Raw genomic sequence first — 27,500 nt, forward strand, 5'->3', positions numbered from 1 at the left:
TGTTCCTCCCTCTGTCCAGTGTTTGTCCCGTGTTTGTCCCTCTGTTCCGTGTTCCTCCCTATGTCCCGTGTTTGTCCCGTGTTTGTCCCTCTGTCCCTCACTCTGTCCCGTGTTTGTCCCTCTGTCCCGTGTTCCTCCCTATGTCCCGTGTTTGTCCCTCTGTCCCGTGTTTGTCCTGGGTTTGTCCCTCTGTCCCGTGTTCCTCCCCCTGTCCCGTGTTCCTCCCTCTGTCCCGTGTTTGTCCCTCTGTCCCGTGTTTGTCCCGTGTTTGTCCCGTGTTTGTCCCTCTGTCCCGTGTTCCTCCCTATGTCCCGTGTTTGTCCCTCTGTCCCGTGTTCCTCCCTATGTCCCGTGTTTGTCCCTCTGTCCCGTGTTCCTCCCTCTGTCCTGGGTTTGTCCCTCTGTCCCGTGTTTGTCCCGTGTTTGTCCCTCTGTCCCGTGTTCCGTGTTTGTCCCGTGTTTGTCCCTCTGTCCCGTGTTCCTCCCTCTGTCCTGGGTTTGTCCCTCTGTCCCGTGTTTGTCCCGTGTTTGTCCCTCTGTCCCTCACTCTGTCCCGTGTTTGTCCCTCTGTCCGCTCCAGGAGCAGGAGAACCTGTCAGACGCGGAGGAGCGCTGCAACCAGCTGATCCAGACGAAGATCTCCATGGAGTCGAAGCTGAAGGAGACGCAGGAGCGCCTGGAGGATGAGGAGGAGGTGACCGTCGCCATGACGTCCAAGAAACGCCAGCTGGAGGAGGAAGTGATGTCACTGAAGAGAGACGTGGACGATCTGGAGATGACGCTCGCCAAAGTGGAGAAAGAGAGACACGGAGCAGAGAACAAGGTACGTTAACATTACCGTAAAAATCTATACATACACTGAACAAAATTATAAACGCAACACTTTTGTTTTTGCCCCCAAGACTTTTTCTATGTACACAAATAACAATTTCTCTCAAATATTGTTCACAAATGTGTCTAAATCTGCGTTGGTGAGCACTTCTCCTTTGCCGAGATCATCCATCCACCTCACAGGTGGATGGATGATCTCGGCAAACACACAGGTGTAGCATATCAAGATGCTGATTAGACAGCAGGATTATTAAACAGGTGTTCCTTAGGCTGGACACAATGAAATGTGCAGTTTTATCACACAGCACAGTGTGAAAAACCCATGAGCTGTGTGTCTGTGTCTGTGTGTGTGTGTGTGTGTGTGTGTGTGTGTGTGTGTGTGTGTGTGTGTGTGTGTGTGTGTGTGTGTGTGTGTGTCTGTGTGTGTGTGTGTGTGTGTGTGTGTGTGTGTGTGTGTGTGTGTGTGTGTCTCCAGGTGAAGAACATGTCCCATGAGATGTGTGTGTGTGTGTGTGTGTGTGTGTGTGTGTGTGTGTGTGTGTGTGTGTGTGTGTGTGTGTGTGTGTGTGTGTGTGTGTGTCTGTGTGTGTGTGTATGTGTGTGTGTCTGTGTGTGTGTGTGTGTGTCTGTGTGTGTGTGTGTGTGTGTGTGTGTGTGTGTGTGTGTGTGTGTGTGTGTGTGTGTGTGTGTGTGTGTGTGTGTGTGTGTGTATTTGTGTCTGTGTGTGTGTGTATGTGTGTGTGTGTGTGTGTGTGTGTGTGTGTGTGTGTGTGTGTGTGTGTGTGTCTCCAGGTGAAGAACCTGTCCCATGAGATGTGTGTGTGTGTGTGTGTGTGTGTGTGTGTGTCTGTGTGTGTCTGTGTGTGTCTGTGTGTGTGTGTCTGTGTGTGTGTGTGTGTGTGTGTGTGTGTGTCTCCAGGTGAAGAACTTGTCCCATGAGATGTGTGTGTGTGTGTGTGTGTGTGTGTGTGTGTGTGTGTGTGTGTGTGTGTGTGTGTGTGTGTGTGTGTGTGTGTGTGTGTCTCCAGGTGAAGAACATGTCCCATGAGATGTGTGTGTGTGTGTGTGTGTGTGTGTGTCTCCAGGTGAAGAACTTGTCCCATGAGATGTGTGTGTGTGTGTGTGTGTGTCTCCAGGTGAAGAACATGTCCCATGAGATGTGTATGTGTGTGTGTGTGTGTGTGTGTCTCCAGGTGAAGAACATGTCCCATGAGATGTGTGTGTGTGTGTGTGTGTGTGTGTGTGTCTCCAGGTGAAGAACATGTCCCATGAGATGTGTGTGTGTGTGTGTCTCCAGGTGAAGAACCTGTCCCATGAGATGTGTGTGTGTGTGTGTCTCCAGGTGAAGAACCTGTCCCATGAGATGTGTGTGTGTGTGTGTGTGTGTCTCCAGGTGAAGAACCTGTCCCATGAGATGTGTGTTCTGGATGAATCCATAGCGTCTCTGAGCAGAGAGAACGTGGCCCTGCAGGAAGCCCACCAGCAGGCGCTGAACGACCGCCAGGCGCAGGAAGACAAAGTCAACATGCTCGCCAAGACCAAAGCTCGGCTCGAGCAGCAAGTCGACAACGTAAGAAAAGATCTCACCCAAGTGTCAACTGTAGAAATATTAAAGGTCCTATGACATGCTGCTTTTTGGATGCTTTTATATAGACCTTAGTGGTCCCCTAATACTGTATCTGAAGTCTCTTTTATATAGACCTTAGTGGTCCCCTAATACTGTATCTGAAGTCTCTTTTATATAGACCTTAGTGGTCCCCTAATACTGTATCTGAAGTCTCTTTTATATAGACCTTAGTGGTCCCCTAATACTGTATCTGAAGTCTCTTTTATATAGGCCTTAGTGGTCCCCTAATACTGTATCTGAAGTCTCTTTATATAGACCTTAGTGGACCCCTAATACTGTATCTGAAGTCTCTTTTATATAGACCTTAGTGGTCCCTAATACTGTATCTGAAGTCTCTTTATATAGACCTTAGTGGTCCCCTAATACTGTATCTGAAGTCTCTTTATATAGACCTTAGTGGTCCCCTAATACTGTATCTGAAGTCTCTTTTATATAGACCTTAGTGGTCCCCTAATACTGTATCTGAAGTCTCTTTTATATAGACCTTAGTGGTCCCCTAATACTGTATCTGAAGTCTCTTTATATAGACCTTAGTGGTCCCCTAATACTGTATCTGAAGTCTCTTTATATAGGCCTTAGTGGTCCCCTAATACTGTATCTGAAGTCTCTTTATATAGACCTTAGTGGTCCCCTAATACTGTATCTGAAGTCTCTTTTATATAGACCTTAGTGGTCCCCTAATACTGTATCTGAAGTCTCTTTATATAGACCTTAGTGGTCCCCTAATACTGTATCTGAAGTCTCTTTCCAAGCGACATTTTGGCGCTGTTTTAAAGGTTTGTTAAAAGGTATCCCCGCTCGCTATCACGATCACTATTGCCGCTAGCTTTCTCCGCTAGCTTTCTCCACTAGCTTTTGCCGCTCACTATTGCTGCTAGCATTCGCCACTAGCTTTCGCAGATAGCTTTTGCAGCTAGCTTTCGCCATTAGCTTTCGCCGCTAGCATTCACCGCTCGCTGACAGTCCCCCCTCTCCTCCCTGCAGGTAGAAAGTTCCTTGGAGCAGGAGAAGAAGGTGCGAGTGGATCTGGAACGAACCAAACGGAAGCTGGAGGGGGATCTGAAGCTGTCCCAGGCCTCAGTGAGGGAGCTGGAGAGCCAGAAGGAAGAGCTGGACGAGAGACTCAAGAAGTAAGAAAACACGTGTGGGTCGCGTAGTTTTCAACTTTGATTTAACAGTTTGGATTTAGGCTGATTGGTTGATTTAAGTGGTAGCATTTCTGCCTGCATGACGAGACGATTTCTCCACAAGGACAAAGCTCAAAGAAGGCCGACCTTACACCAAACAACTTCTCAAGTGACTCCTCTGTCTCAGAATAATGTCTAATAATATCTGAATGATATCCTGAGAGTCATGCTAGAGTCGGGGGTGCTCCCCGCGTTCCTGTCATTTGGTGTAAGGTCAGAAAACTCCCGCTGGATGACTCGCTTCAGAAGGAATGGAAATCAGAAACTTCTCTCCCATTCCCTTTAAAAGCCAGGCGCGTTTGGACCTTGGAGCATTGCTGTTATGATGGAGGATTAGCACCGTAATAATTGTATGTGTAATCTTCTGCATGTGTGTGTGTGTGTGTGTGTGTGTGCTGCTGTGCGTCCCTGTGTGTGTAACAAGCATAGTGTGCACGTGCTGTGCACGAGCCTAGGAGCATTTTACTAATGCTCTGTTAAAATAACAATGAAATGCTGCGTTATTGACTTTAGACCAGGTTTTTGTTGGTCAATGGTGCCATCACTTCCCACTGCCTCAAGATAGCAATACGCCCAGAATGCACCTGAACACACCTCCCTGTAAGACCAGCACGCCCAGAATGCACCGGAAACACCTACCTGTAAGACCAGCATGCCCAGAATGCACCTGAACACACCTCCCTGTAAGACCAGCATGGGCCACAGATGGGTGCAGGTGCATTTGTTATTTAAACGACGTGGGCGCTGGACGGGAAACTGACAACTGGGTCGGTCTTAAACTAGCAAAGACACTTGGTCGGGCTTTGGGCTGCGCCGGGTGCAGGATAGGACCCTGATAACCAAGATATGGCCCACAGGATGTTAGATGGAGTCAGACTTTAGTTTTTTCAAAGTCAATTCAGTATTTCCTTGTTATTTTGTTTTAAACATGTTAAGAGTTTATGTTTCTTCCTCTAAGTGTCATAAAATGTTTGAATATTGTCTGATTTGACATTGTTTTGGACCCCAGGAAGACATACAGCTAAGTGGGGATCTCTTTATAATAAACTCAAACTTCTCTTTCTGTCTCTCTCCTGAAGGAAAGACTTTGAGTCGGTTCAGCTTCAATCCAAACTGGAGGACGAACTGAGTTTGATTACTCATCTTCAGAAGCAGATCAGAGAGCTGCAGGTGGGTGAAAGGTTACTAAGTACATGTACTCCAGTACTGTACTTCAGTCCAAATGTTGAGGTACTTGTACTTTATTTGAGTCTTTTCTTTTTATGCACACACACACACACACACACGTACTGCAGGTACGTACTGTACTGCAGTAATCTGAGTACTTCTTCCACCGCTGCTCCCTCAGACTCGTATCGAGGAGTTGGAGGAGGCGCTGGATGCGGAGCGAGCGTGGCGCTCCAAAGCTGAACGCCAGAGGAACGACATCGCCCGAGAGCTGGAGGAGCTCGGGGAGAAACTGGAGGAGGCGGGGGGGGCGTCTGCTGCTCACATCGCTCTCAACAGGTCACAGCTTAAATACAAAAATGTAGTATATCTATTTATACAGTGCTCAGCAGGTTCATGACCTCACGCTAAAGCTGACTAAAAGAGGAATAAAAAATCATCTTTTGGAAACTGATCTTAATGCCTTAATTAAAAAAATGAGGAAAAATCCTTTAAGGACCCCAGTTATCTTTGTGAATGAATAATGTATCATAAATAAATAAATGTTCTTCCTTAAAATACAGGAGGCACATCATCACATCCCCTTCACCATACCCCCCATCATCACATACCCTTCACCATACCCCCCCATCATCACATCCCCTTCACCATACCCCCCCATCATCACATCCCCTTCACCATACCCCCCCATCATCACATCCCCTTCACCATACCCCCCCATCATCACATACCCCTTCACCATACCCCCCACATCATCACATACCCTTCACCATACCCCCCATCATCACATACCCTTCACCATACCCCCCCATCATCACATACCCTTCACCATACCCCCACATCATCACATACCCTTCACCATACCCCCCCCCCATCATCACATACCCTTCACCATACCCCCCATCATCACATACCCTTCACCATACCCCCCCATCATCACATACCCTTCACCATACCCCCCCACATCATCACATACCCTTCACCATACCCCCCCATCATCACATACCCCTTCACCATACCCCCCCATCATCACATACCCTTCACCATACCCCCCCCCCATCATCACATACCCCTTCACCATACCCCCCCCCCATCATCACATACCCTTCACCATACCCCCCCATCATCACATACCCTTCACCATACCCCCCATCATCACATACCCCTTCACCATACCCCCCCATCATCACATACCCTTCACCATACCCCCCCATCATCACATACCCTTCACCATACCCCCCCATCATCACATACCCTTCACCATACCCCCCCATCATCACATACCCTTCACCATACCCCCACATCATCACATACCCTTCACCATACCCCCCACATCATCACATACCCTTCACCATACCCCCCATCATCACATACCCTTCACCATACCCCCATCATCACATACCCTTCACCATACGCCCACATCATCACATACCCTTCACCATACCCCCCCATCATCACATACCCTTCACCATACCCCCCCATCATCACATACCCTTCACCATACCCCCCCATCATCACATACCCTTCACCATACCCCCTCTTTTTTTTACGCTTTTTGGATGTTTCTATAAGAGACTTCTCTATAAGTTTAACTTTTTTGTTACATTTTTTTTTTTTCTTTCTACAAACTGTACCTGCGTTGGTATGAAACAGGAAGCGGGAAGCAGACTTCCTGAAGATGCGGCGAGAGCTGGAGGAGGCGGGGCTTCACCATGAGACGACATTGGTCGCTCTGAGGAGGAAGCACTCGGACGCCATGGTGGAGCTCAGCGAGCAGATGGACGCGCTGCAGAGAGCCAAACTGAAGGCCGAGAAGGAGAAAGTGGAGTTCAGGCTGGAGGCCGACGACCTGGCCGCCAACCTGGAGCAGCTGGCCAGGAGCAAGGTAACGGCCACAAAACTACGGCTCATGAAAGGTCCCATGACATGGTGCTCTTTGGATGCTTTTGGTGGTCCCCTAATACTGTATCTGAAGTCTCTTTTATATAGACCTTAGTGGTCCCCTAATACTGTATCTGAAGTCTCTTTTATATAGACCTTAGTGGTCCCCTAATACTGTACCTGAAGTCTCTTTAATATAGACCTTAGTGGTCCCCTAATACTGTATCTGAAGTCTCTTTTATATAGACCTTAGTGGTCCTTAATACTGTATCTGAAGTCTCTTTTATATAGACCTTAGTGGTCCCCTAATACTGTATCTGAAGTCTCTTTTATATAGACCTTAGTGGTCCCCTAATACTGTATCTGAAGTCTCTTTATATAGACCTTAGTGGTCCCCTAATACTGTATCTGAAGTCTCTTTTATATAGACCTTAGTGGTCCCCTAATACTGTATCTGAAGTCTCTTTTATATAGACCTTAGTGGTCCCCTAATACTGTATCTGAAGTCTCTTTATATAGACCTTAGTGGTCCCCTAATACTGTATCTGAAGTCTCTTTATATAGACCTTAGTGGTCCCCTAATACTGTATCTGAAGTCTCTTTTATATAGACCTTAGTGGTCCCCTAATACTGTATCTGAAGTCTCTTTATATAGACCTTAGTGGTCCCCTAATACTGTATCTGAAGTCTCTTTTATATAGACCTTAGTGGTCCCCTAATACTGTATCTGAAGTCTCTTTATATAGGCCTTAGTGGTCCCCTAATACTGTATTTGAAGTCTCTTTATATAGACCTTAGTGGTCCCTAATACTGTATCTGAAGTCTCTTTTATATAGACCTTAGTGGTCCCCTAATACTGTATCTGAAGTCTCTTTATATAGACCTTAGTGGTCCCCTAATACTGTATCTGAAGTCTCTTTTATATAGACCTTAGTGGTCCCCTAATACTGTATCTGAAGTCTCTATATAGACCTTAGTGGTCCCCTAATACTGTATCTGAAGTCTCTTTTATAGAGCCAGTCCCACAATGAGCTTTCCTTAGGATGTGCCATTTCTGTGTCTGTAGCTATTGAGGAAGAGAGAGGCCATGATGTCTCTCTCTCTCATGGGGGGGCCAAATCCTCTGGTTGGGCAATGCAGAGAAAGGGGAGGTAACCTTTCCCCTTATGACATCATAAAGGGAAGATTCCAGATCGGCCCATTTGAGCTTTCATTTCCTCAAAGGCAGAGCAGGATACCCAGGGCTCGGTTTACACCTATCACCATTTCTAGCCACTGGGGGGACCATAGGCAGGCTGGGGGGATGCATATTAATGTTAAAAAACCTCATAAAGTTGAAAATTTCATGGGACCTTTAATAGAGCATGCCAACTACCTTAAACTACGGCTCATTAAAGCGTCCATATTATGTTCATTTTCAGGTTCATAATTGTATTTAGAGGTTGTACCAGAATAGGTTTACATGGTTTAATTATCAAAAAACAGCATATTTTAGTTGTGCTGCAGCTCCTCTTTTCACCCTGTGTTCAGGTCTCTGTTTTAGCTACAGAGTGAACGAGCTAGCATGCTAACGGTTAGCCCCCTAGCCCCCTCGTCTCAGCTAGTGACGTAGAAAGCCGTGCAGATGTTGACCAGCTGACCCGGAGACTGAAGACAGGACACATTCAGAAACCGTATCTCACTCAGAACAGCATGGAGGGTTATCAACGTCTGTATGAAGCACCAGAGACACTAAATAACTCCACAAATCCCAGAAAAAAGTCATTTTTTCATAATATGGGCTCTTTAAAGGAGCACACCAACTACCTTAAACTACGACTCATTAACTGGTTTTTGACACTTTTTTCTTTGTTTTTGTTGCTTCTTCTGTGATGAATTATTACTGTCGAAAAAAAACACCTTTATTGATCATGTTTGTCTCTCTGTGTGTGTGTGTGTGTGTGTGTGTGTGTGTGTGTGTGTGTGTGTGTGAGTGTGTGTGTGTGTGTGTGTTTCTGTGTGTGTGTGTGTGTGTGTGTGTGTGTGTGTGTGTGTGTGTGTGTGTGTGTGTATGTGTGTCTCTCTGTGTGTGTGTGTGTGTGTGTGTGTGTGTGTGTGTGTGTGTCTCTGTGTGTGTGTGTGTGTGTCTCTGAGTGTGTGTGTGTGTGTGTGTGTGTGTGTCTCTGTGTGTGTGTGTGTGTGTGTGTGTGTGTGTGTGTGTGTGTGTGTGTGTGTGTGTGTGTGTGTGTGTGTGTGTGTGTGTGTGTGTGTGTGTGTGTGTTTGTGTATGTGTGTCTCTCTGTGTGTGTGTGTGTGTGTGTGTGTGTGTGTGTGTGTATGTGTGTGTGTGTGTGTGTGTCTCTGTGTGTGTGTGTGTGTGTGTGTGTGTGTGTGTATGTGCGTGTGTGTGTCTCTCTCTGTGTGTGTGTGTGTGTGTGTGTGTGTGTGTGTGTGTGTGTGTGTGTGTGTGTGTGTCTCTCTCTCTCTGTGTGTGTGTGTGTGTGTGTGTGTGTGTGTGTGTGTGTATGTCTCTCTCTGTGTGTGTGTGTGTGTGTGTGTGTGTCTCTCTCTGTGTGTGTGTGTGTGTGTGTGTGTGTGTGTGTGTGTGTGTGTGTGTGTGTGTGTGTGTGTGTGTGTGTGTCTCTGTGTGTGTGTGTGTGTGTGTGTGTGTGTGTGTGTGTGTGTGTGTGTGTGTGTGTGTGTGTGCAGGGAGCTGTGGAGAAGATGGCCAGGGTTTTTGAGGACCAGCTGAATGAAAGCCGGAGCCGAGTGGAGGATCTGCAGAGACAGCTGACTGAAGCGTCTGCTCAGAAAGCTCGAGCTCTCACAGAGACCAGTACGACACACGCAGTCACACATGTACATCCCATAATAATCCATCTCTATCACAAACCTTTCTAGCCCATAATACAACCATCAACACATGAGTTAACAAGAGAATGAATACATGTATTCACACCTGAAAGGCATGAGGGTAGGAATGTATCTTAAAGATGAAGTAATAATGAAGTAATACCGTATATATTTTCCCTCGATGGTGTTTTAAGCCCCCAACGTCTCCTTCCAGACAGCGTTACGATCGTTGACTTCAAGGAACCTACCCCTAACCTTATTTATTGTGTGGCACTTTTTACTTCTTAAAGCACTTCTAAACACAGCACTTATTACTCATTTTTAATGGTATGTGTATATCATTTTTAACCTCAAGGGTAAGTAATTCAGACATTATTTTAGACCCTTTACATTTAATTTTTGAGCTTAAATAATGTCTTTAATATTGGGATATTATTTCTTTTGTATTGCGACGCCGGGCTGTTTATTTACATAACTCTCTATATATATATATATTGTATTTATTTTAATTATTTATTTTGTAATGTCTCCAGGAGAGAGACCAGGGCAGGAGTGGAGGTGACCTTTTATTTAACGTTTTAATCTCCTGCTGTGCGTCCTGTCCACTGGTCCTTTTAACCTGTTTTTAATGTCTGGCCGTCTTTTAAACAGCTTTTAGATAACCCAACCCGGCGTTTTAAGGGTTTTATTCACACCAACACCAACACCAACACTCCCAGTGCCTGATCCTGGTGCCTTCCAGGCTGCGCTGCTCCTGAGGTTGGGGGCCTAAAACACCGATAAACATTTTTCCTGGAAATACATTTGAAAAAGTGGGCTAGTCTTATATTTGGGGTCTAGACTTTTCAATGAACATTCACACAGAGCTGGCCCTAACCAATGTGTTGACAGGCAAGATTTTAGCCGTTTTTGTCCCTTTTTCCCCCCGAAATCTTTAATTTATTTTGTTGCTTTTCTGAAGTTTTTAGCATTTCTTTCTTATTATCTTTCGGACTGCCAGCGCCCCTAGCCCCCGCCTTCTTTAAATTCATACGTTATTAATCCCGCAAGGGGAAATTACAATGTTTTTCACTCTGTTGTTATTACACACAGGCCTGAATTACACACACATGCTCAGTACCTCTACATGCACTAATGGAGAGATGTCAGAGTGGGGGGGCTGCCCATGCTCAGTACCTCTACATGCACTAATGGAGAGATGTCAGAGTGGGGGGGCTGCACATGCTCAGTACCTCTACATGCACTAATGGAGAGATGTCAGAGTGGGGGGGGCTGCACATGCTCAGTACCTCTACATGCACTAATGGAGAGATGTCAGAGTGGGGGGGCTGCCCATGCTCAGTACCTCTACATGCACTAATGGAGAGATGTCAGAGTGGGGGGGCTGCACATGCTCAGTACCTCTACATGCACTAATGGAGAGATGTCAGAGTGGGGGGGCTGCACATGCTCAGTACCTCTACATGCACTAATGGAGAGATGTCAGAGTGGGGGGGCTGCACATGCTCAGTACCTATACATGCACTAATGGAGAGATGTCAGAGTGGGGGGGCTGCACATGCTCAGTACCTATACATGCACTAATGGAGAGATGTCAGAGTGGGGGGGCTGCACATGTTCAGTACCTATACATGCACTAATGGAGAGATGTCAGAGTGGGGGGGCTGCACATGCTCAGTACCTATACATGCACTAATGGAGAGATGTCAGAGTGGGGGGGCTGCACATGCTCAGTACCTATACATGCACTAATGGAGAGATGCCAGAGTGAGGGGGCTGTCCATGCAGAGGCTCCCCGAGCAGTTGGGGGTTCGGTGCCTTGCTCAAGAGCACCTTGGCAGTGCCCAGGAGGTGAACTGGCACCTCTCCAGCTACCAGTCCACCACCATACTTTGGTCCATATGGGGACTTGAACCAGCCGGTTCCCAACCCAACGCCCTACTGCCTGAGCCACCCTAGTTTAGTTTTTGCTGGGTGTTTTGACATTCTTTCCCAACGGTTTTGTAGCTTATATTCGGGTCAGTATGGTAGTTTTATGAATCTTAAGATGAGGCCTCGACTTACCCGCCTCTCCGTGTTGTTCCTCTAGCCGAGTACAGCCGCCGTCTGGAGGAGCGGGACGCCACGATTAATCAGCTGCAGCGCTCCAAGGCCGGAGTTTGCCAAAACTTTGAAGATCTGAAGAGGCAGCTGGAGGAGGAGAGCAAGGTAAAGGTGCTGACACACCGAGCCGTTATCGGCCGTCTGACAGTCTGGTGAGGTCGGTGACTCGAGTCTGCTCGGTGTGCTCCGTGCCGTCGTCCATCGGAGGAGCCGTCAGCCTTTATTTTGGCCGACCTGACATGCTGGGTCGGAGGGCGGGCAGTCAGACTCAATGACCAATCTGATTGGTGGAGAGCTAACCCGGAAATGACGAGCGGGATGAGCGTGACTATCTTTCAAACTGACCTTTGTTGATCTGAAATGAAGACAGATTCAGCAGCTGCACGGCCTGTTTCTCTCTTCAGATGTTTCCAGAAACACGTTACGGTGAACTATTTTAGGACAATATGAGATCGTATTCTGAACGAGACGCCATGATGGTCGGGGAGCAGCCAGACCCACGTGACGCGTTCGTCCAATCAGCTGCCGGTTTTCATTTTCTGGGCGACAATCCAGATGAGCGCCGCCTGCTGTTATGGAGACGTATTACGTCTCGTCTCTTCGGTGTTCTGAGGAACTTTCTGGACCGACTCGGGGAGACTGATCAGTCCCGCTGGCTTTACTGCTGACGGTCGGCGTCTGGTGGGTGTGTAACGGCCGTCTGGTGGGTGAGTCAGAGCCCTAAGACTGAACCGTAATAGTCTGATCCATCGTTTCAACACCCAACCTTCTGGTTGTCCTGACTGTGCTGAGGACACGTTTATTAGACACGTTTAAGGGAACTAAGCTATTGGGCATCGCCGTTGACAACAAATGTTCCTGTTAAAAACACATCGACGCTATTGGCAATAGAATAGGCAATGCATTAGTAAACTAAGTGCTCTTATTGTTTCGCGGCTTGATTACTGCAAGATAATACGGACGGAACAAAGGGGGACGCCAGTCAGTACGCACTAACACTACGGCACTCTGTGTGTGTGTGTGTGTGTGTGTGTGTCTGTCTGTATGTGTGTGTGTGTGTGTGTGTGTGTGTGTGTGTGTGTGTGTGTGTGTGTGTGTGTGTGTGTGTGTGTGTGTGTGTGTGTGTGTTTCAGGCTCGCGTGGCGCTGGCCCACGCGGTGCAGGCATCGCGTCACGACAGCAGTCTGCTGAGAGAGCAGCTGGAGGAGGACACGGAGGCCCGGGCCGAGCTGCAGAGAGAACTCTCTAAAGCCAACGGCCAGGTGGTCCAGTGGAGAACCAAGTACGAGACAGACGCCGTGCTGAGGATAGAAGAGCTGGAGGACGCAAAGTACGTAGTAGGGCGCTGACATTTCACCCAAACAGTGCTGCAATAATAATAATATCATGTTTGGACACGAGTGCAGGAAGAGCAAAACATCAGGCTGCTTGGTTGTGTTTGCAGGAAGAAGTTGGTGATCAAACTGCAGACCGTTGAGGAAGCTGTGGAGACGTCTCACGCCAGATGTTCCTCGCTGGAGAAAAGCAAGCAGAGTCTGCAGACGGAGATCGAAGACCTGGTAGTGGAACTGGAGCGATCCAACGCTGCTGCTCTGGCTCTGGACAAGAGGCAGCGGAACTTCGACCAGGTCGAACACCGAGCGTAACCCCGGGCGTTCTGCACGCTACATTTAGGACTTTTTAAAGACATTTTTAATACCACCTAGGGTGAAATGTAATGCCAACTTTACGGCCGTATGAATGAAAATCAGCGTGGATGTTAAGTCTGAGAAAAAAAGTATTTACTAAGTAACGTTACTGGAATCAAATCAAACATTTTTCTGTACTTGAATATCATAAAATGAAATAAAATGTGTCGCATTTAGAGCTCTTATTCTATGAAATTAAAAACACAAAATTAAGTAAATTTAAACGTTACCCACACAAAACACTTATGTATGTAGTTAGGGCATTTATTTAATCCTACAAGTGGACAATAAAAAATGTAATACTTTGTAAACAAAACTCACTCCGTTTAGGCCTTATTTTTAGAATATTAAATGTAAGACGTTTTTTAAAGGTCCCATGACATGCTGCTTTTTGGATGCTTTTATATAGACCTTAGTGGTCCCCTAATACTGTATCTGAAGTCTCTTTATATAGACCTTAGTGGTCCCCTAATACTGTATCTGAAGTCTCTTTATATAGACCTTAGTGGTCCCCTAATACTGTATCTGAAGTCTCTTTTATATAAACCTTAGTGGTCCCCTAATACTGTATCTGAAGTCTCTTTTATATAGACCTTAGTGGTCCCCCTAATACTGTATCTGAAAGTCTCTTTTATATAGGCCTTAGTGGTCCCCTAATACTGTATCTGAAGTCTCTTTTATATAGACCTTAGTGGTCCCCTAATACTGTATCTGAAGTCTCTTTATATAGACCTTAGTGGTCCCCTAATACTGTATCTGAAGTCTCTTTTATATAGGCCTTAGTGGTCCCCTAATACTGTATCTGAAGTCTCTTTTATATAGGCCTTAGTGGTCCCCTAATACTGTATCTGAAGTCTCTTTATATAGACCTTAGTGGTCCCCTAATACTGTATCTGAAGTCTCTTTATATAGACCTTAGTGGTCCCCTAATACTGTATCTGAAGTCTCTTTTATATAGGCCTTAGTGGTCCCCTAATACTGTATCTGAAGTCTCTTTCCCAAAATTCAGCCTTGGTGCAGAATTACAGCCACTAGAGCCAGTCCTACAATGAGCTTTCATTAGGATGTGCCATTTCTTTATGACATTTCTCTCAATGTCATAAAGTGACATTTTAATGCCATGGGACCTTTAATACTTTTAAGGCCTCGCAAGAACCCTGTTCACATGATTTTAGACAAAGTAGGAAATGCACTCCAAGTACACTACTCACCACATGTAGACCTAAGACAAGCTTTTGTGTGATGCAGGTGTTGAGTGACTGGAAGCTGAAGTTCGAGGAGAGTCAGACGGACCTGGAGGCGTCCCAGAAAGAGTCCCGCAGTCTGAGCACCGAGCTCTTCAAACTCAAGAACTGCTACGAAGAAGCTCTCGATCATCTGGAGACAGTGAAACGAGAAAACAGAAACCTGCAAGGTACGCTCTCCCCTCCCTGGTCTGTCCTCTTCACGCGGAGTAGCTGCACAAATAACTTTAGTTTTTGTTGTCTTGGTCTTACAAGGGAATCTCTTTGTTTGAAACAGCAACGTGACATCATGACTTCACATAAACATACACGCTACTTTCTAAAGCCACGTGACGTGTTATCTGTACGCATCATGAGCTGCGTGTATGTCTACGCTGTATACAACGGACGGCAGTCTGCAACGTCACAACGTAAACATACACGCTACTTTCTAAAGCCACGTGGCGTGTTATCGCGAGGCTACGTGTTATCGCGAGACTACGTCACCCGCGGGTTTTAGGAAAACAAGAAAACAGACAAACGGTTGGGATTAGGAAAAGAAGAACGGGGTTGGCTTTAGGAAACGCCACACGCGGGACCCGGTCCCAGGTCTCCTGGGTGAACGTCCTGTGTTTGACCCATCCCTTCCTCCATTGACCAACCTCCCTACGCGGATTTTCGCCCTTTCATACTACTCGCTACGTTATTTTAATAACGCCATATGAATTGGCGTGTCATACATACACCATTTCATGACATCAGTCTGGAAACAGCAACATTGAGCCGTGGGAAACAGTTAAGACCGTGCCCGTTATACATTAGGAACTAAGTTTGCGACCAAAGTAGACTCCAAATATACACAAACTACGTTGTGTGGATTCTGTCGAATCTTTTAAAAAGCAGCTGAAGACTCTGCTGTTCAAGCAGGCTTTTACTTAGTCAAGGGGCTTTTATGGCTGTTTGTTATGTTTTCTATTTGTATTTCAATGTACTTGTATTGTGACTTCTTGTGTTGTATTGCATTTTATTGTGAAGCACTTTGTGATTTTTATCTGTAAACTTTACTTACTTACCCCTCTAAAACAGCCTGTGGTACTGTGTATGGACTTGATACATGTGTACATGTGGACTGGAGTGAATATTGTGACTGAATGTGTTTCCAGATGAGATCCTGGACCTGACGGATCAGATCAGCCAGGGAGGGAAGACCATCTACGAGCTGGAGAGAAGCAAGAAGATCCTGGACGTGGAGAAGAGTGATATCAGAGCCGCTCTGGAGGAAGCAGAGGTACATTACATTACATTACATGTCATTTAGCTGAGGCTGTGTGCTTTCAACCCTGAAGGTGTAAACTCCAGACAACAAGTAGTAAGTGCAAGTACATTAGCTTTAAATAAGTAATACTACAAAGAGCCATATGAAAGTGCAGCTTCAAAAAAATAATATATACATATAGATGTGTTTTTAGCCTTCGTCGTGTGATGCGTAGGCTTTTGGCCATCCTGATGTCAACAGGGAGCTCATTCCACCATTTAGGAGCCAGGACTGCAAACTGTCTGGATTTCGTTGAGTGATTAGTTGTCCCTCGCTGTGGGGGGGCAGCAACCAGGTTGGCTGATGCAGAGCAGAGGGGGAAGGTTGGGGTCTAGAGGGTTGGACCATGTCCTGGATGGATGCTGGGGCTGATCAGTTCGTGGCCCTGTATGGGAGTACTAGTGTCTGGAAGGAGCAATCCTGGAAGTGGAACAAAGACTAACTATCAACTAAACTGTTTCCTAAACTGCTGTAACGACCGACTCTCTGCCGTTTAGGGAACTCTGGAGCACGAGGAGAGTAAGATTTTGAGATTTCAGATGGAGCTGCAGCAGATAAGGTCTAACATCGAACGCAAGATTGCAGAGAAAGATGAAGAGATCGACAACCTCAGGTACCACAGATTAAAAAAACAGTCTAGCCGAAAAACTAATTTCAAACTTAAAACAAAACCTTTTATGAAAACTAACTGAAACTAAACTGTAAAACGTCTCTGGATGCATGCATTGGAGTAGTAATACTAGTGCTGTCCACCAGGCGGAGCCACCAGCGCTCGCTGGAGACCATGCAGACCAATCTGGAGGCGGAGGCCCGCAGTCGCAGCGAGGCCGTTCGTCTGAAGAAGAAGATGGAGTCTGACCTGAACGAGATGGAGGTTCAGCTGGGACACGCCAACAGACAGGCAGCCGAGAGCCAGCGGGCCATCAGAAACCTACAGACACAGGTACTCCTATCAGACACCTACAGACACAGGTACTCCTATCAGACACCTACAGACACAGGTACTCCTATCAGATACAGCTACAGACACAGGTACTCCTATCAGACACCTACAGGTACTCTTATCAGATACAGGTACTCCTATCAGATACAAGTACTCCTATCAGACACAGGTACTCCTATCAGACACCTACAGACACAGACACAGGTACTCCTATCAGACACCTACAGACACAGGTACTCCTATCAGACACAGGTACTCCTATCAGACACCTACAGACACAGGTACTCCTATCAGACACCTACAGACACAGGTACTCCTATCAGACACAGGTACTCCTATCAGACACCTACAGGTACTCCTATCAAACACCTACATGTACTCTTATCAGATACAGGTACTCCTATCAGACACAGATACTCCTATCAGACACATACAGGTACTCCTATCAAACACCTACAGGTACTCCTATCAGATACAGGTACTCCTATCAGACACAGATACTCCCATCAGACACAGGTACTCCTATCAGATACAGGTACTCCTATCAGATACAGGTACTCCTATCAGATACCTATATAACGGCCTATGTAGTTTATAAATCTGATGTTTGATTCTAAAGTAAACTAGCTATTAATATATAGCTGTTAATATAACGGCTACAAGTCAGCTGAGATGATCAGACCATTACACACACACCTGGTTGGATCCTTTACACTTTCTACAATGTTTTAATACTTTAAGTACATATTCCTGATAATACGTACACACTTTCACTGGAGGAACATTTTCACTGCAGGACTTTTACTTGTAATGTAGTATTAGTACTTTTACTGAAGAAAAAGGATCTGAATACTTCTTCCACTACTGGTGTCAGCGTGGTTTACACACAGCTTCCTGTGCCCTGTGCGCTGTCTCACAGGTTAAAGAGCAACAGGTGGAGCTGGAGGATAAAGTCCAGCTGACCAATCAGCTTAAAGAACAGGTCGTCCTGTTGGAGCGGCGCTGTTCACTGATGACGGCCGAGGAGGAGGAGCTGCGTGCCATCCTGGAACAAACCGACCGCGGACGCAAGATGGCCGAACACGAACTGGTGGAAGTCATAGAGAGAGTTAACCTGCTCGCTACACAGGTACACACACTAATACACACACAGGTACACACACTAATACACACAGGTACACACACTAATACACACAGGTACACACACTAATACACACACAGGTACACACACTAATACACACACAGGTACACACACTAATACACACACAGATACACACACTAATACACACAGGTACACACACTAATACACACACAGGTACACACACTAATACACACATGTACACACACTAATACACACATGTACACACACTAATACACACACAGGTACACACACTAATACACACAGGTACACACACTAATACACACACAGTTACACACACTAATACACACAGGTACACACACTAATACACACAAATACACACAGGTACACTCTAATACACACAGGTACACTAATACACATCAGGTACACACACAAGTACACACACTAATACACACAGTTACACACACTAATACACACAGGTACACACACTAATACACACAAATACACACAGGTACACTCTAATACACATAGGTACACACTAATACACACTAAAATACACACAGGTACACTCTAATACACATAGGTACACACACTAATACACACACTAAAATACACACAGGTACACACACTAATACACATAGGTACACACACTAATACACACTAAAATACACACAGGTACACACAGGTACACACACTAATACACACTAATACACACAGGTACACACAAATACACACAGACTTGACAGACTTATTGTTGAGAAATTGATTCGTTAATTGATTCGTTAATTGATTCGTTAATTGATTAATTGATTCGTTAATTGATTAATTGATTCATTAATTGATTCGTTAATTGATTCGTTAATTGATTAATTGATTAATTGACATTGACACAGGGCTGCAGCTACCAATTCTGTTCACCGTGGATTAATGTGTGGATTATGTTCTGGATGAATGGATGAGTTGTTCTGTCTCTAAAATGTGGATCAGAGTTTCCTAAAAAGCGGAGATGACGTCATCATGTCTTGTTTTGTTTCCTGTCCCAGAGAGAAGAGACTAGAACACACGCTGACATCACACAAGTTTACCCGTTTTATCATAAGAAATGACGATCTGTCAAAATAGTCTCTTATAAAGTAATCTTTGCAGCTCTAGACGGAGAGATTGCTTACTGACTGATGTCCTGCCTGCTTCCTGTTTCCTGTTTCCTGTTTCAGAACGCAGGTCTGATGACCCAGAAGAAGAAGCTGGAGGCTGATGTGTGTCAGCTGACAGGAGAGATGGACGACGCCATGCTGGAGAGACGCAGCGCCGAGGAGAAAGCCAAGAAGGCCATCACTGATGTCAGTCCTGACCTCTGACCCCTAACCCTCAAAACCCAAACTAACCCCCTGACCTCTGACCCTTAATCTAACTTTTCTCTACACCGTTATCCACATGGTTTTCAATTCTTTTGACACTTTCTTCAACCTTTTTTTCAACGTTTTTGTCTCTTTTATTGACGGTTTTGATGCTTTTTCTTCCGATGCTTTTCTTTTCTTTACACTTTAAAAATGTTTGTCTTTTTTTCGATGTTTTTCTCAATTTTCTGACATTTTTGACGCTTTCTTCAACATCTCTTTTTCCAACATGTTTAATTATGAACCTAAACTAACCCTGAGTTGCTGTCTCCTCCCTTCTCCTTCTCATCTGTTCTCCCTGTTGTTTGAAAGTTGTTGAGTTGTACTTCTGGCGGGAAACTCTCCTAAATCGTGTGCATTTGTGTGTTTGAGCAGGCGGCTCTGATGGCCGAGGAGCTGAAGAAAGAGCAGGACAGCAGCAACGTGATGGAGAGGATGAAGAACAACATGGTGTCCACGGTGAAAGGTACCAAACTACACCAACACTGGGATGATGAGTATCCATCCATTCTGGGCATCCAGAACCGCTTCCTACATTTATGTTCCTTCTATCCTGCCTTCCTTCCCTCCTTTTCTTTCCTTCCCTACGTACTTCCTTTATAGCCTGACCCACGTCCAGATGTTGGGCCTGGGTCTGACCCACATCCAGATGTTGGTCTGGGAACTCCCCATTGGCTGGGCTCAATCTGAGGGGCGGGATAAACAGTTCTTTCAGATTCCCTCTGCACCAATAGGATAGCTCTCCAACCAATCAGAGCAGAGCTAGCTGATAGATTCCACTCTAAACTCTGAACACATCTTCCTTTTTTAAGAATGACTTCAGGGCCGTTCTTTGTTCTTTTCTCAAAGAAAAGCTGAACTCCAAGTCTTCCAGAGACGCTGTTCACCAGCAGCAGCAGCAGCCATAAGCCCCGCCCACCCACTCTATACACGATGTGATTGGCCTGACCAGAGTTTGGTTTTTCCAGCTCGCAAGCCAACGGAGAGTTGCTAGACGACCCTGCTGCAGATTACATCTGCTGCCGCTAGGGGGGGTCTAGATTTCTAGGCTACTTCCTTTATACTGTTTTCCCCTCCTTACATACTTACTTAAAAACTTACATAAAAGGCTCGTTGGAGATGAACTGCGCCTCGCCTGTAAAGTGAACGAGAGCAGGCGGCAGACAAAAAGTCACTCTCAAGTCGGACAGTTTCCAGCTGATTCCAGCAGCCTTCAGGCTGAACAGGAAGTCACAGAAACAATCACATCCTGTTAGGTCCGATTCAGATTTAATAAAATGTTATCATACCCAAATATCAGCTTGTACACAGTCTCCAGCTGTTTTAATTATGACAGAGTAGCTCTCAAAATGCTCGATCTGTTGCTGATTTTAATTTTAACAACACACTGTAGACGATCTGTAATCTGATCAGATTTAGTGTCTCTGACTTCTAAACGTAACTATCAGCCACACAACATGTGTTCTGTCCAGAATCAGCCTTTAAATCAGACAAATATCAGTTAAAATCCCTCCAATTCAAAATCAATAAAAAGTTTATATAAAACGTCATCATGTTGAGTCGATTCTGAACCAATCAGCTGTTAGATCAGCTGAGAGGCCGGTGTTTCCCAGCATGCCCCTGGGTCCGCCTGGGTCTTGCAGTCGGTGAAAAGCAGCTGCGCTGCCTGCTCTCAAACCTGCGGCCGCCTGGATCTCGTGAGGTTATCGTTGCCAACGTGTGCATGACGGCAGAGCGAGTCGGGATCAAGACGGACACAAATCTACCCAGCATGCATTGGGCGGCGATCGCAAGTGATCGATTCTGCGCAGACCTGGCTCATCTCCAACGAGCCTAATGTCTAGAGGGTTAAAATTGGAACAATTGCGGACATCATCTGGCTGCAGGTTGACGTTAACGGTGTGGGTGTGTCTCTCTCTCAGAGCTGCACGTCAAACTGGACGAGACGGAGCAGATGGCGCTGAAGGGAGGAAAGAAACAGCTTTCTAAACTGGAGACAAGAGTGAGTGAAAGAAAATCCTCCAGAATGTCACAACGACTAACGTTTCTGTTTCTCCGGCTACATTTGCATTGCAGCGTTTTGGTTTTAGAGTCACCGTCGTGGCGTTTTTGTCGGCCAAGACGATTGTGACTGGTATAAAGAAATGTTTTCTCTGAGCCGGGTGCTGTGTGTGCAGGTGAGGGAGCTGCAGACGGAGATGATGATGGAGCAGAAGAAGAGCGAGGAGTATCAGAAAGGAATCCGTCGCTATGAGAAGAGAGTCAAAGAGCTGACGTACCAGGTCTGCTTACCTCACGTCTACAGCTCGAACAATTCCAAGTGACGCTGTGCAATTAAAGGTGCTGTAGGTAGGAGTGGGAAGATCCAGGACTTTAACTCAATAACTTCTCAGTCCCTCCCCCCTTTCTGCTAAAGCCCAAAACGGTCTCCTAAGCCCCTCCCCCCACAAGGGAGAATGAACGCAGTTAGACACCCCCCTGGCCCTGATTGGTGCATCTGTACAGTTAGACACTCCCCCTGGCCCTGATTGGTACATCTGAACATGGAGCGGTGGATTTTTGCAAATCTCACTACAGGCTGTAGGTGGAGCCAGAGGAGCTGGATTATTCTAATGACCTGCTTCATGTAGTTCTACTGGAACATAGGGTCAGTTTCAGCAGATATGACAGAAAGATAGTTTTAGAAGTCTTACTTACTGCACCTTTAATTGTCTCAGAAATACTTGCAATTAACATACTATACTATGACTTTATGTAATTTTTTTCGACACACTTTTATGACTTTTTTTAGACATATACGTTGTCCAGATGCTGTGCAGATGTCTTGTGGTGTCTGTGTGCGTTTCTAATCGCTTCTCGTTGTGCTCCTGCAGGCGGAAGAGGACAGTAAGACTCTGCTGAGGATGCAGGAACTCATTGACAAGCTTCAGACCAAAGTCAAGAGCTACAAGAGACAAGCCGAGAAAGCTGTGAGTCTTTGTTGTCCATAGAGACAGAGCGCGTCGCCCACCAGAGGAGAAAACAACTCTCCACTCTCCGTTGACTTAAATTGTATGAACGTTTCTGTCTGCTAGCAAACAACAGACACCTGTCTAAAAGCTTCTGTGTGATAATATTCACTATCAACAATGTAAAGAACTTAAGTTTTTATAAGCTGCCGACCCAAAAAACTGAGCTTTAGAAACTAAACTAACATTATGTCCAACGTTACGTGTGTTAGCTTAACTTACAGACAGATAGTTGGGCTCAAACTGACATTTGGATGTTTGACCTGGTAACTAAATGTTGCACGTGAGACATAACGTTAGCTTACCACATTTCACTAAGAGGAAACTTAATAAAGAGGGACAGAACAACTTGTTCAGCCGAGGACTCGAGGAGCTATCAGATAATAAGCTGATATGTATATATGATAAGCTATTTGCTTTTCCTAGCGGTGCGCAGAGAGCAAAGCGCCGCGCAGGTATTCATCATCAAGGGTGGCAAGGAACCTAATTCCCATTGCTAGGTAACGACAGCTGTCATTGGTTGCGCTTTCGAAAGGTCAGCAGCAACTAGATCAAAGTTGAAATAATTTGAACTTTGAGGGCAAATCAGAGCAGTGCGCAGCGCAGAGTTGTGCGGCACCGCCCCCCTAGGAAATCAATGGAACGGCCGCCACAGAGCGTAGTCATGTGTACTGTAGAAATATTTTATTAACAAAATGTGTGTATGTGCTCGTTGCAGAAGAGCTGCTAGTCGTTGAGGAAGTGGTTAAAGGACTCCGGGTGACCTCTGATGCACAGAATGTTCAGCATAAGTCATGAAGATAGTTTAGGCTGTTATGGTGTAGAGGGGCATTGTTTGGAGGTTGAGAGAACGGAAGAGGAAGTTGTACCACACAGAGGCCCCGACCTTGGTGTGTGTGTGTGTTAAAGATAAACAGTTTCTGTCTAAAAAACAAGACGACACATCCCCCCCGTGAGGATAGGATAAAAGCTTTAGGGAGAGAACAGATCAGAGCTCATAATTCGGAGGACATCTTGGTGGACCAGCTCTGACTTGATGTCTGCTGCTAGAGAAACTTAGTCTCTGTTTGTGAATCCACAGGTGTGTTGTAACTCTTATCCTGGACTCAGTAAACGTCGCTGAACTGAACTCTTCGTCTCAGATTGATCCTTGTGTTCTGGTAAACTTAAGTCCGATGTAAGAAGACGTGGGAATTAATAAATTGGAGTCAGATTTGACAGGCCTTAGGGCCTCATTTTAGACATAATTCCCAACAGTAGGCAGCTTAAGTCAGTGCTAAAAGCTAACTGGAGATTTGGAAATACTATTTCGTCTAAGTTTCCAACCGAGCCGCCCCGCTGTAACTGTAGTTTAAAAAACGTCCTAAAAAATACCTAAAAAAATAATTCCCAGTGGCTTAGGCTCGATGGGTCACCAGTGGGAAACCCTGAAGTAATACACGGATTCCAACCGTTCCCTGGAAGACGGTGCAGTAGAAAACTCACCCAATAAATCCCAGCTGTTGTTCCTCTGTGTGTCCACCAGGAGGAGCAGGTGGGCTGCAGCACGATGCGTTACCGGAAAGTGCAACACGAGCTGGACGACGCCGAGGAGAGAGCCGACATCGCCGAGACGACCGTCAACAAGCTGCGGATCCGAACCCGTGAACAAATCAGCAAGGTCGCCTTGGTGAGGCACACGCACGCTCAGTTGGAGTGTCAGAATTCAGACAGACGGAAAAGTAAAAGTGAACCATTTGGGTGATTTAACCCGAAAGGTTTCTCTACGTAGACTCTGATGATTATATAAGTGTGATAGAGAGTAAGAAAGACGTACAGCGAGTGATAACTGGGTTCAACAGATTCTCCAGGTAAAGGTGCACTATGAGTTCCTGACGTTCCAAGTGAATTCAAAACAAAACAGAGCAAGCTCGCCCCTCCCTCCATGTTTCCGTAACTGTCATGACTAACTGACTAAACGTTCAGTACGCTAGCCGTTCCCAACCTGGCGCACGCAAATGTGATGTCATGGGAGCGCCGTAACTGTTTATACTGGTGCGTGGTGGTCGCGACACTAGCTGCAGTCTTCTCCTGAACAGAGGGGGCGCTAATGAGGAAAGGCTACAGACGTTGCTCTTTCTACGGACTAGAAGAAGAAGAAAAAAGTAAACAACGGCAGAACTGGCAGCAGCATTGCCGTCTAGATCTATGTCATTTTGACGTCACACTCGCGCATGGAGCTTGGCTGCAGCTACTGTAAAACGGCTTTAATTGTCACTAACCCCCACCCCCTCCCCCAACCATCTTCTCTGTGATTGGCTGGAGCGTGTTTGTTGTATTTTGGTGCCCAGCCTGTGCCTCTAGTGTTTGTTTGATGTTTACGACCCCTGTGTTGTCTCCCGAGACCGGACTTTTTCACGGTGTGTTCAGGGGCCAGGCAGCTAGCGGATCAAGGAGAGATGACTACCATTTGAGACAAAAATGAAATCACGCTGAAACCATGCAGGAACTCATAGTGCACCTTTAAGACCCATCTTTGTTTGAGTGATCTGATATCGATGAATAAAACCCAGAAATGGATGTTTTAAAGAGCCCATATTATGAAAAAAAAAGACTTTTTCTGGGATTTGGGGAGTTATTTTGTGTCTCTGGTGCTTCCACATGCATACAAACTTGGAAAAAAAACATCCATGCTGTTCTGAGTGAGATACGGTTTCTGAATGTGTCCTGCCTTCAGTCTCCGGGTGAGCTGGTCAAAATCTGCACGGCTTTCTTACTAGCCGAAACGAGGGGGCTAACCGTAGCATGCTAGCGCTAGCATGCTAGCTCGTTCTGAATGGCAAAACACTGCTAAAACACACACTAGTTCACCATAATCTCCAAAAGAACTACTTCCATGTCCCTGTTCTGCAGGTATTCACACAAAGGTGGAAGTGTTCCCTCGTTTAGAAGAAGTCTCCCAGCTAATCCTGCCTTGTTCTACTGAAGTTGGAGAAACAGCTAGCTAGCTCATGTAGTCCTTACCTAGCTACTGAGCATGTAGTCCTTACCTAGCTACTGAGCATGTAGTCCTTACCTAGCTACTGAGCATGTAGTCCTTACCTAGCTACTGAGCATGTAGTCCTTACCTAGCTACTGAGCATGTAGTCCTTACCTAGCTACTGAGCACGTAGTCCTTACCTAGCTACTGAGCACGTAGTCCTTACCTAGCTACTGAGCGTGTGGTCCTTACCTAGCTACTGAGCGTGTAGTCCTTACCTAGCTACTGAGCGTGTAGTCCTTACTAGCTACTGAGCGTGTAGTCCTTACCCTAGCTACTGAGCGTGTAGTCCTTACCTAGCTACTGAGCGTGTAGTCCTTACCTAGCTACTGAGCGTGTAGTCCTTACCTAGCTACTGAGCGTGTAGTCCTTACCTAGCTACTGAGCGTGTAGTCCTTACCTAGCTACTGAGCGTGTAGTCCTTACCCTAGCTACTGAGCATGTAGTCCCTACCTAGCTACTGAGCATGTAGTCCTTACCTAGCTACTGAGCATGTAGTCCTTACCTAGCTACTGAGCGTGTAGTCCTTACCTAGCTACTGAGCGTGTAGTCCTTACCTAGCTACTGAGCGTGTAGTCCTTACCTAGCTACTGAGCATGTAGTCCTTACCTAGCTACTGAGCGTGTAGTCCTTACCTAGCTACTGAGCGTGTAGTCCTTACCTAGCTACTGAGCATGTAGTCCTTACCTAGCTACTGAGCACGTAGTCCTTACCTAGCTACTGAGCACGTAGTCCTTACCTAGCTACTGAGCGTGTAGTCCTTACCTAGCTACTGAGCATGTAGTCCTTACCTAGCTACTGAGCATGTGCGACTGCCAACAAAGATGTTCCAGCAGTGAGAGGTCTCACTCTGTAGCTAAAACAGAGACCTGAACACAGGGTGAAAAGAGGAGCTGCAGCAATGAGCAGTACAACAACAATATGGTGTTTTTTTGATAATTAAACCATGTAAACCTATTCTGATACAATCTCAAAATACAATTATGAACCTGAAAATGAGCATAAGATGGGCACTTTAATAACATTATTTTCACCATGGATGTCGAAGTAAAAAGTCCTTTAAACTATCTTCCTGGGGCTCAGTTCTTAATTTAAACATGAACCTGAATTGTTCACATGTGGTCCTAATCGTCTACCGTACAAATGACCCTACTCATGCTTATAGTTTTGTGTCTGAACAGAAAAAAAGTTCCATATTTTCTAACGTGCTGTTTGTGTTTCTGCAGATCGTTGAGTGAAGCTCCGCTGCGTCTTCAGACACCGTTGGCATGTCTCTGCTGTGTGTGTGTGTGTGTGTGTGTGTGTGTGTGTGTGTGTGTGTGGTTGCTGTGTGCTTCAGTCAGAGGTGTTTGTGCTGTAAAGTCCAGGATCATAGGGGGGGGGGGGGCAACGGCACATAGGCACAAAAGCTGCCCGTCTGCTGAAGGGGTTTTACTGCGCCAGAAATCAGCTGTTCTTATAATATTTAATGTGTATGAGAGTTTGCTTCTGGCGTACTTTTATCATAATGACCAGATCATGAAAATATTTTACTGACGCGGTTTTTAAAAGACAGACAGAGATAGACAGACAGAGACAGACAGAGAGACAGACAGAGAGACAGACAGAGAGACAGACAGAGACAGACAGAGAGAAAGACAGACAGACAGACAGACAGAGACAGACAGACAGAGAGACAGACAGAGACAGACAGAGAGAAAGACAGACAGACAGACAGAGACAGAGCGACAGACAGAAAGACATAGAGAGTGACAGAGAGAGAGACAGACAGACACAGAGAGACAGACAGACAGACAGATAGACAGAGAGATTTGATGTGCTCAGAGCAGACTGACAGAGACCGAGACAGAGACAGACAGAAAGAGAGATACAGACAGACAGATGGAGCGACAGACAGACAGAAAGAGAGATACAGACAGACAGATGGAGCGACAGACAGACAGACAGAAAGAGAGATACAGACAGACGGAGCAACAGACCGACAGAAAGAGAGATACAGACAGACAGACATAGAGACAGACAGACAGACATACAGACAGACAGACATACAGACAGACAGGTGGATGTGCTCAGAGCAGACAGCTGTCAGTGAGCCTGTACGGAGATATAATCTGATTTCTCTGTGTGCCATTTAAAAAAACGGGATAAGCCTAATAAGCACAATCTCCATGTTCCTGTTA

At 45.9% G+C, this 27,500-nt stretch overlaps 1 protein-coding gene across 1 annotated transcript in view; it reads left to right on the forward strand.

Moving 5' to 3' along the window:
- Nucleotides 1–26,558, forward strand: part of LOC144513657 (uncharacterized) — a gene marked incomplete at its 5' end in the record, with an annotated part of 31,505 nt that extends 4,947 nt beyond the window's left edge. Inside the window, 22 exons of the mRNA XM_078244832.1 lie at nucleotides 581–823; nucleotides 2,225–2,401; nucleotides 3,443–3,588; nucleotides 4,725–4,815; nucleotides 4,994–5,151; nucleotides 6,466–6,697; nucleotides 9,382–9,508; nucleotides 11,615–11,733; nucleotides 12,762–12,958; nucleotides 13,073–13,256; nucleotides 14,565–14,730; nucleotides 15,703–15,827; nucleotides 16,352–16,467; nucleotides 16,611–16,797; nucleotides 17,717–17,926; nucleotides 19,111–19,236; nucleotides 19,669–19,759; nucleotides 21,216–21,295; nucleotides 21,471–21,575; nucleotides 22,167–22,262; nucleotides 23,827–23,970; nucleotides 26,547–26,558. Coding sequence (XP_078100958.1) covers nucleotides 581–823; nucleotides 2,225–2,401; nucleotides 3,443–3,588; nucleotides 4,725–4,815; nucleotides 4,994–5,151; nucleotides 6,466–6,697; nucleotides 9,382–9,508; nucleotides 11,615–11,733; nucleotides 12,762–12,958; nucleotides 13,073–13,256; nucleotides 14,565–14,730; nucleotides 15,703–15,827; nucleotides 16,352–16,467; nucleotides 16,611–16,797; nucleotides 17,717–17,926; nucleotides 19,111–19,236; nucleotides 19,669–19,759; nucleotides 21,216–21,295; nucleotides 21,471–21,575; nucleotides 22,167–22,262; nucleotides 23,827–23,970; nucleotides 26,547–26,558 — 3,132 coding nt within the window. The remainder of the gene's footprint in view (nucleotides 1–580; nucleotides 824–2,224; nucleotides 2,402–3,442; nucleotides 3,589–4,724; nucleotides 4,816–4,993; nucleotides 5,152–6,465; nucleotides 6,698–9,381; nucleotides 9,509–11,614; nucleotides 11,734–12,761; nucleotides 12,959–13,072; nucleotides 13,257–14,564; nucleotides 14,731–15,702; nucleotides 15,828–16,351; nucleotides 16,468–16,610; nucleotides 16,798–17,716; nucleotides 17,927–19,110; nucleotides 19,237–19,668; nucleotides 19,760–21,215; nucleotides 21,296–21,470; nucleotides 21,576–22,166; nucleotides 22,263–23,826; nucleotides 23,971–26,546) is intronic.
- Nucleotides 26,559–27,500: the final 942 nt, after the last annotated feature.

This window comes from Sander vitreus, unplaced genomic scaffold (genome assembly GCF_031162955.1).
Source record: "Sander vitreus isolate 19-12246 unplaced genomic scaffold, sanVit1 ctg310_0, whole genome shotgun sequence".
Lineage (NCBI taxonomy): Eukaryota > Metazoa > Chordata > Actinopteri > Perciformes > Percidae > Sander > Sander vitreus.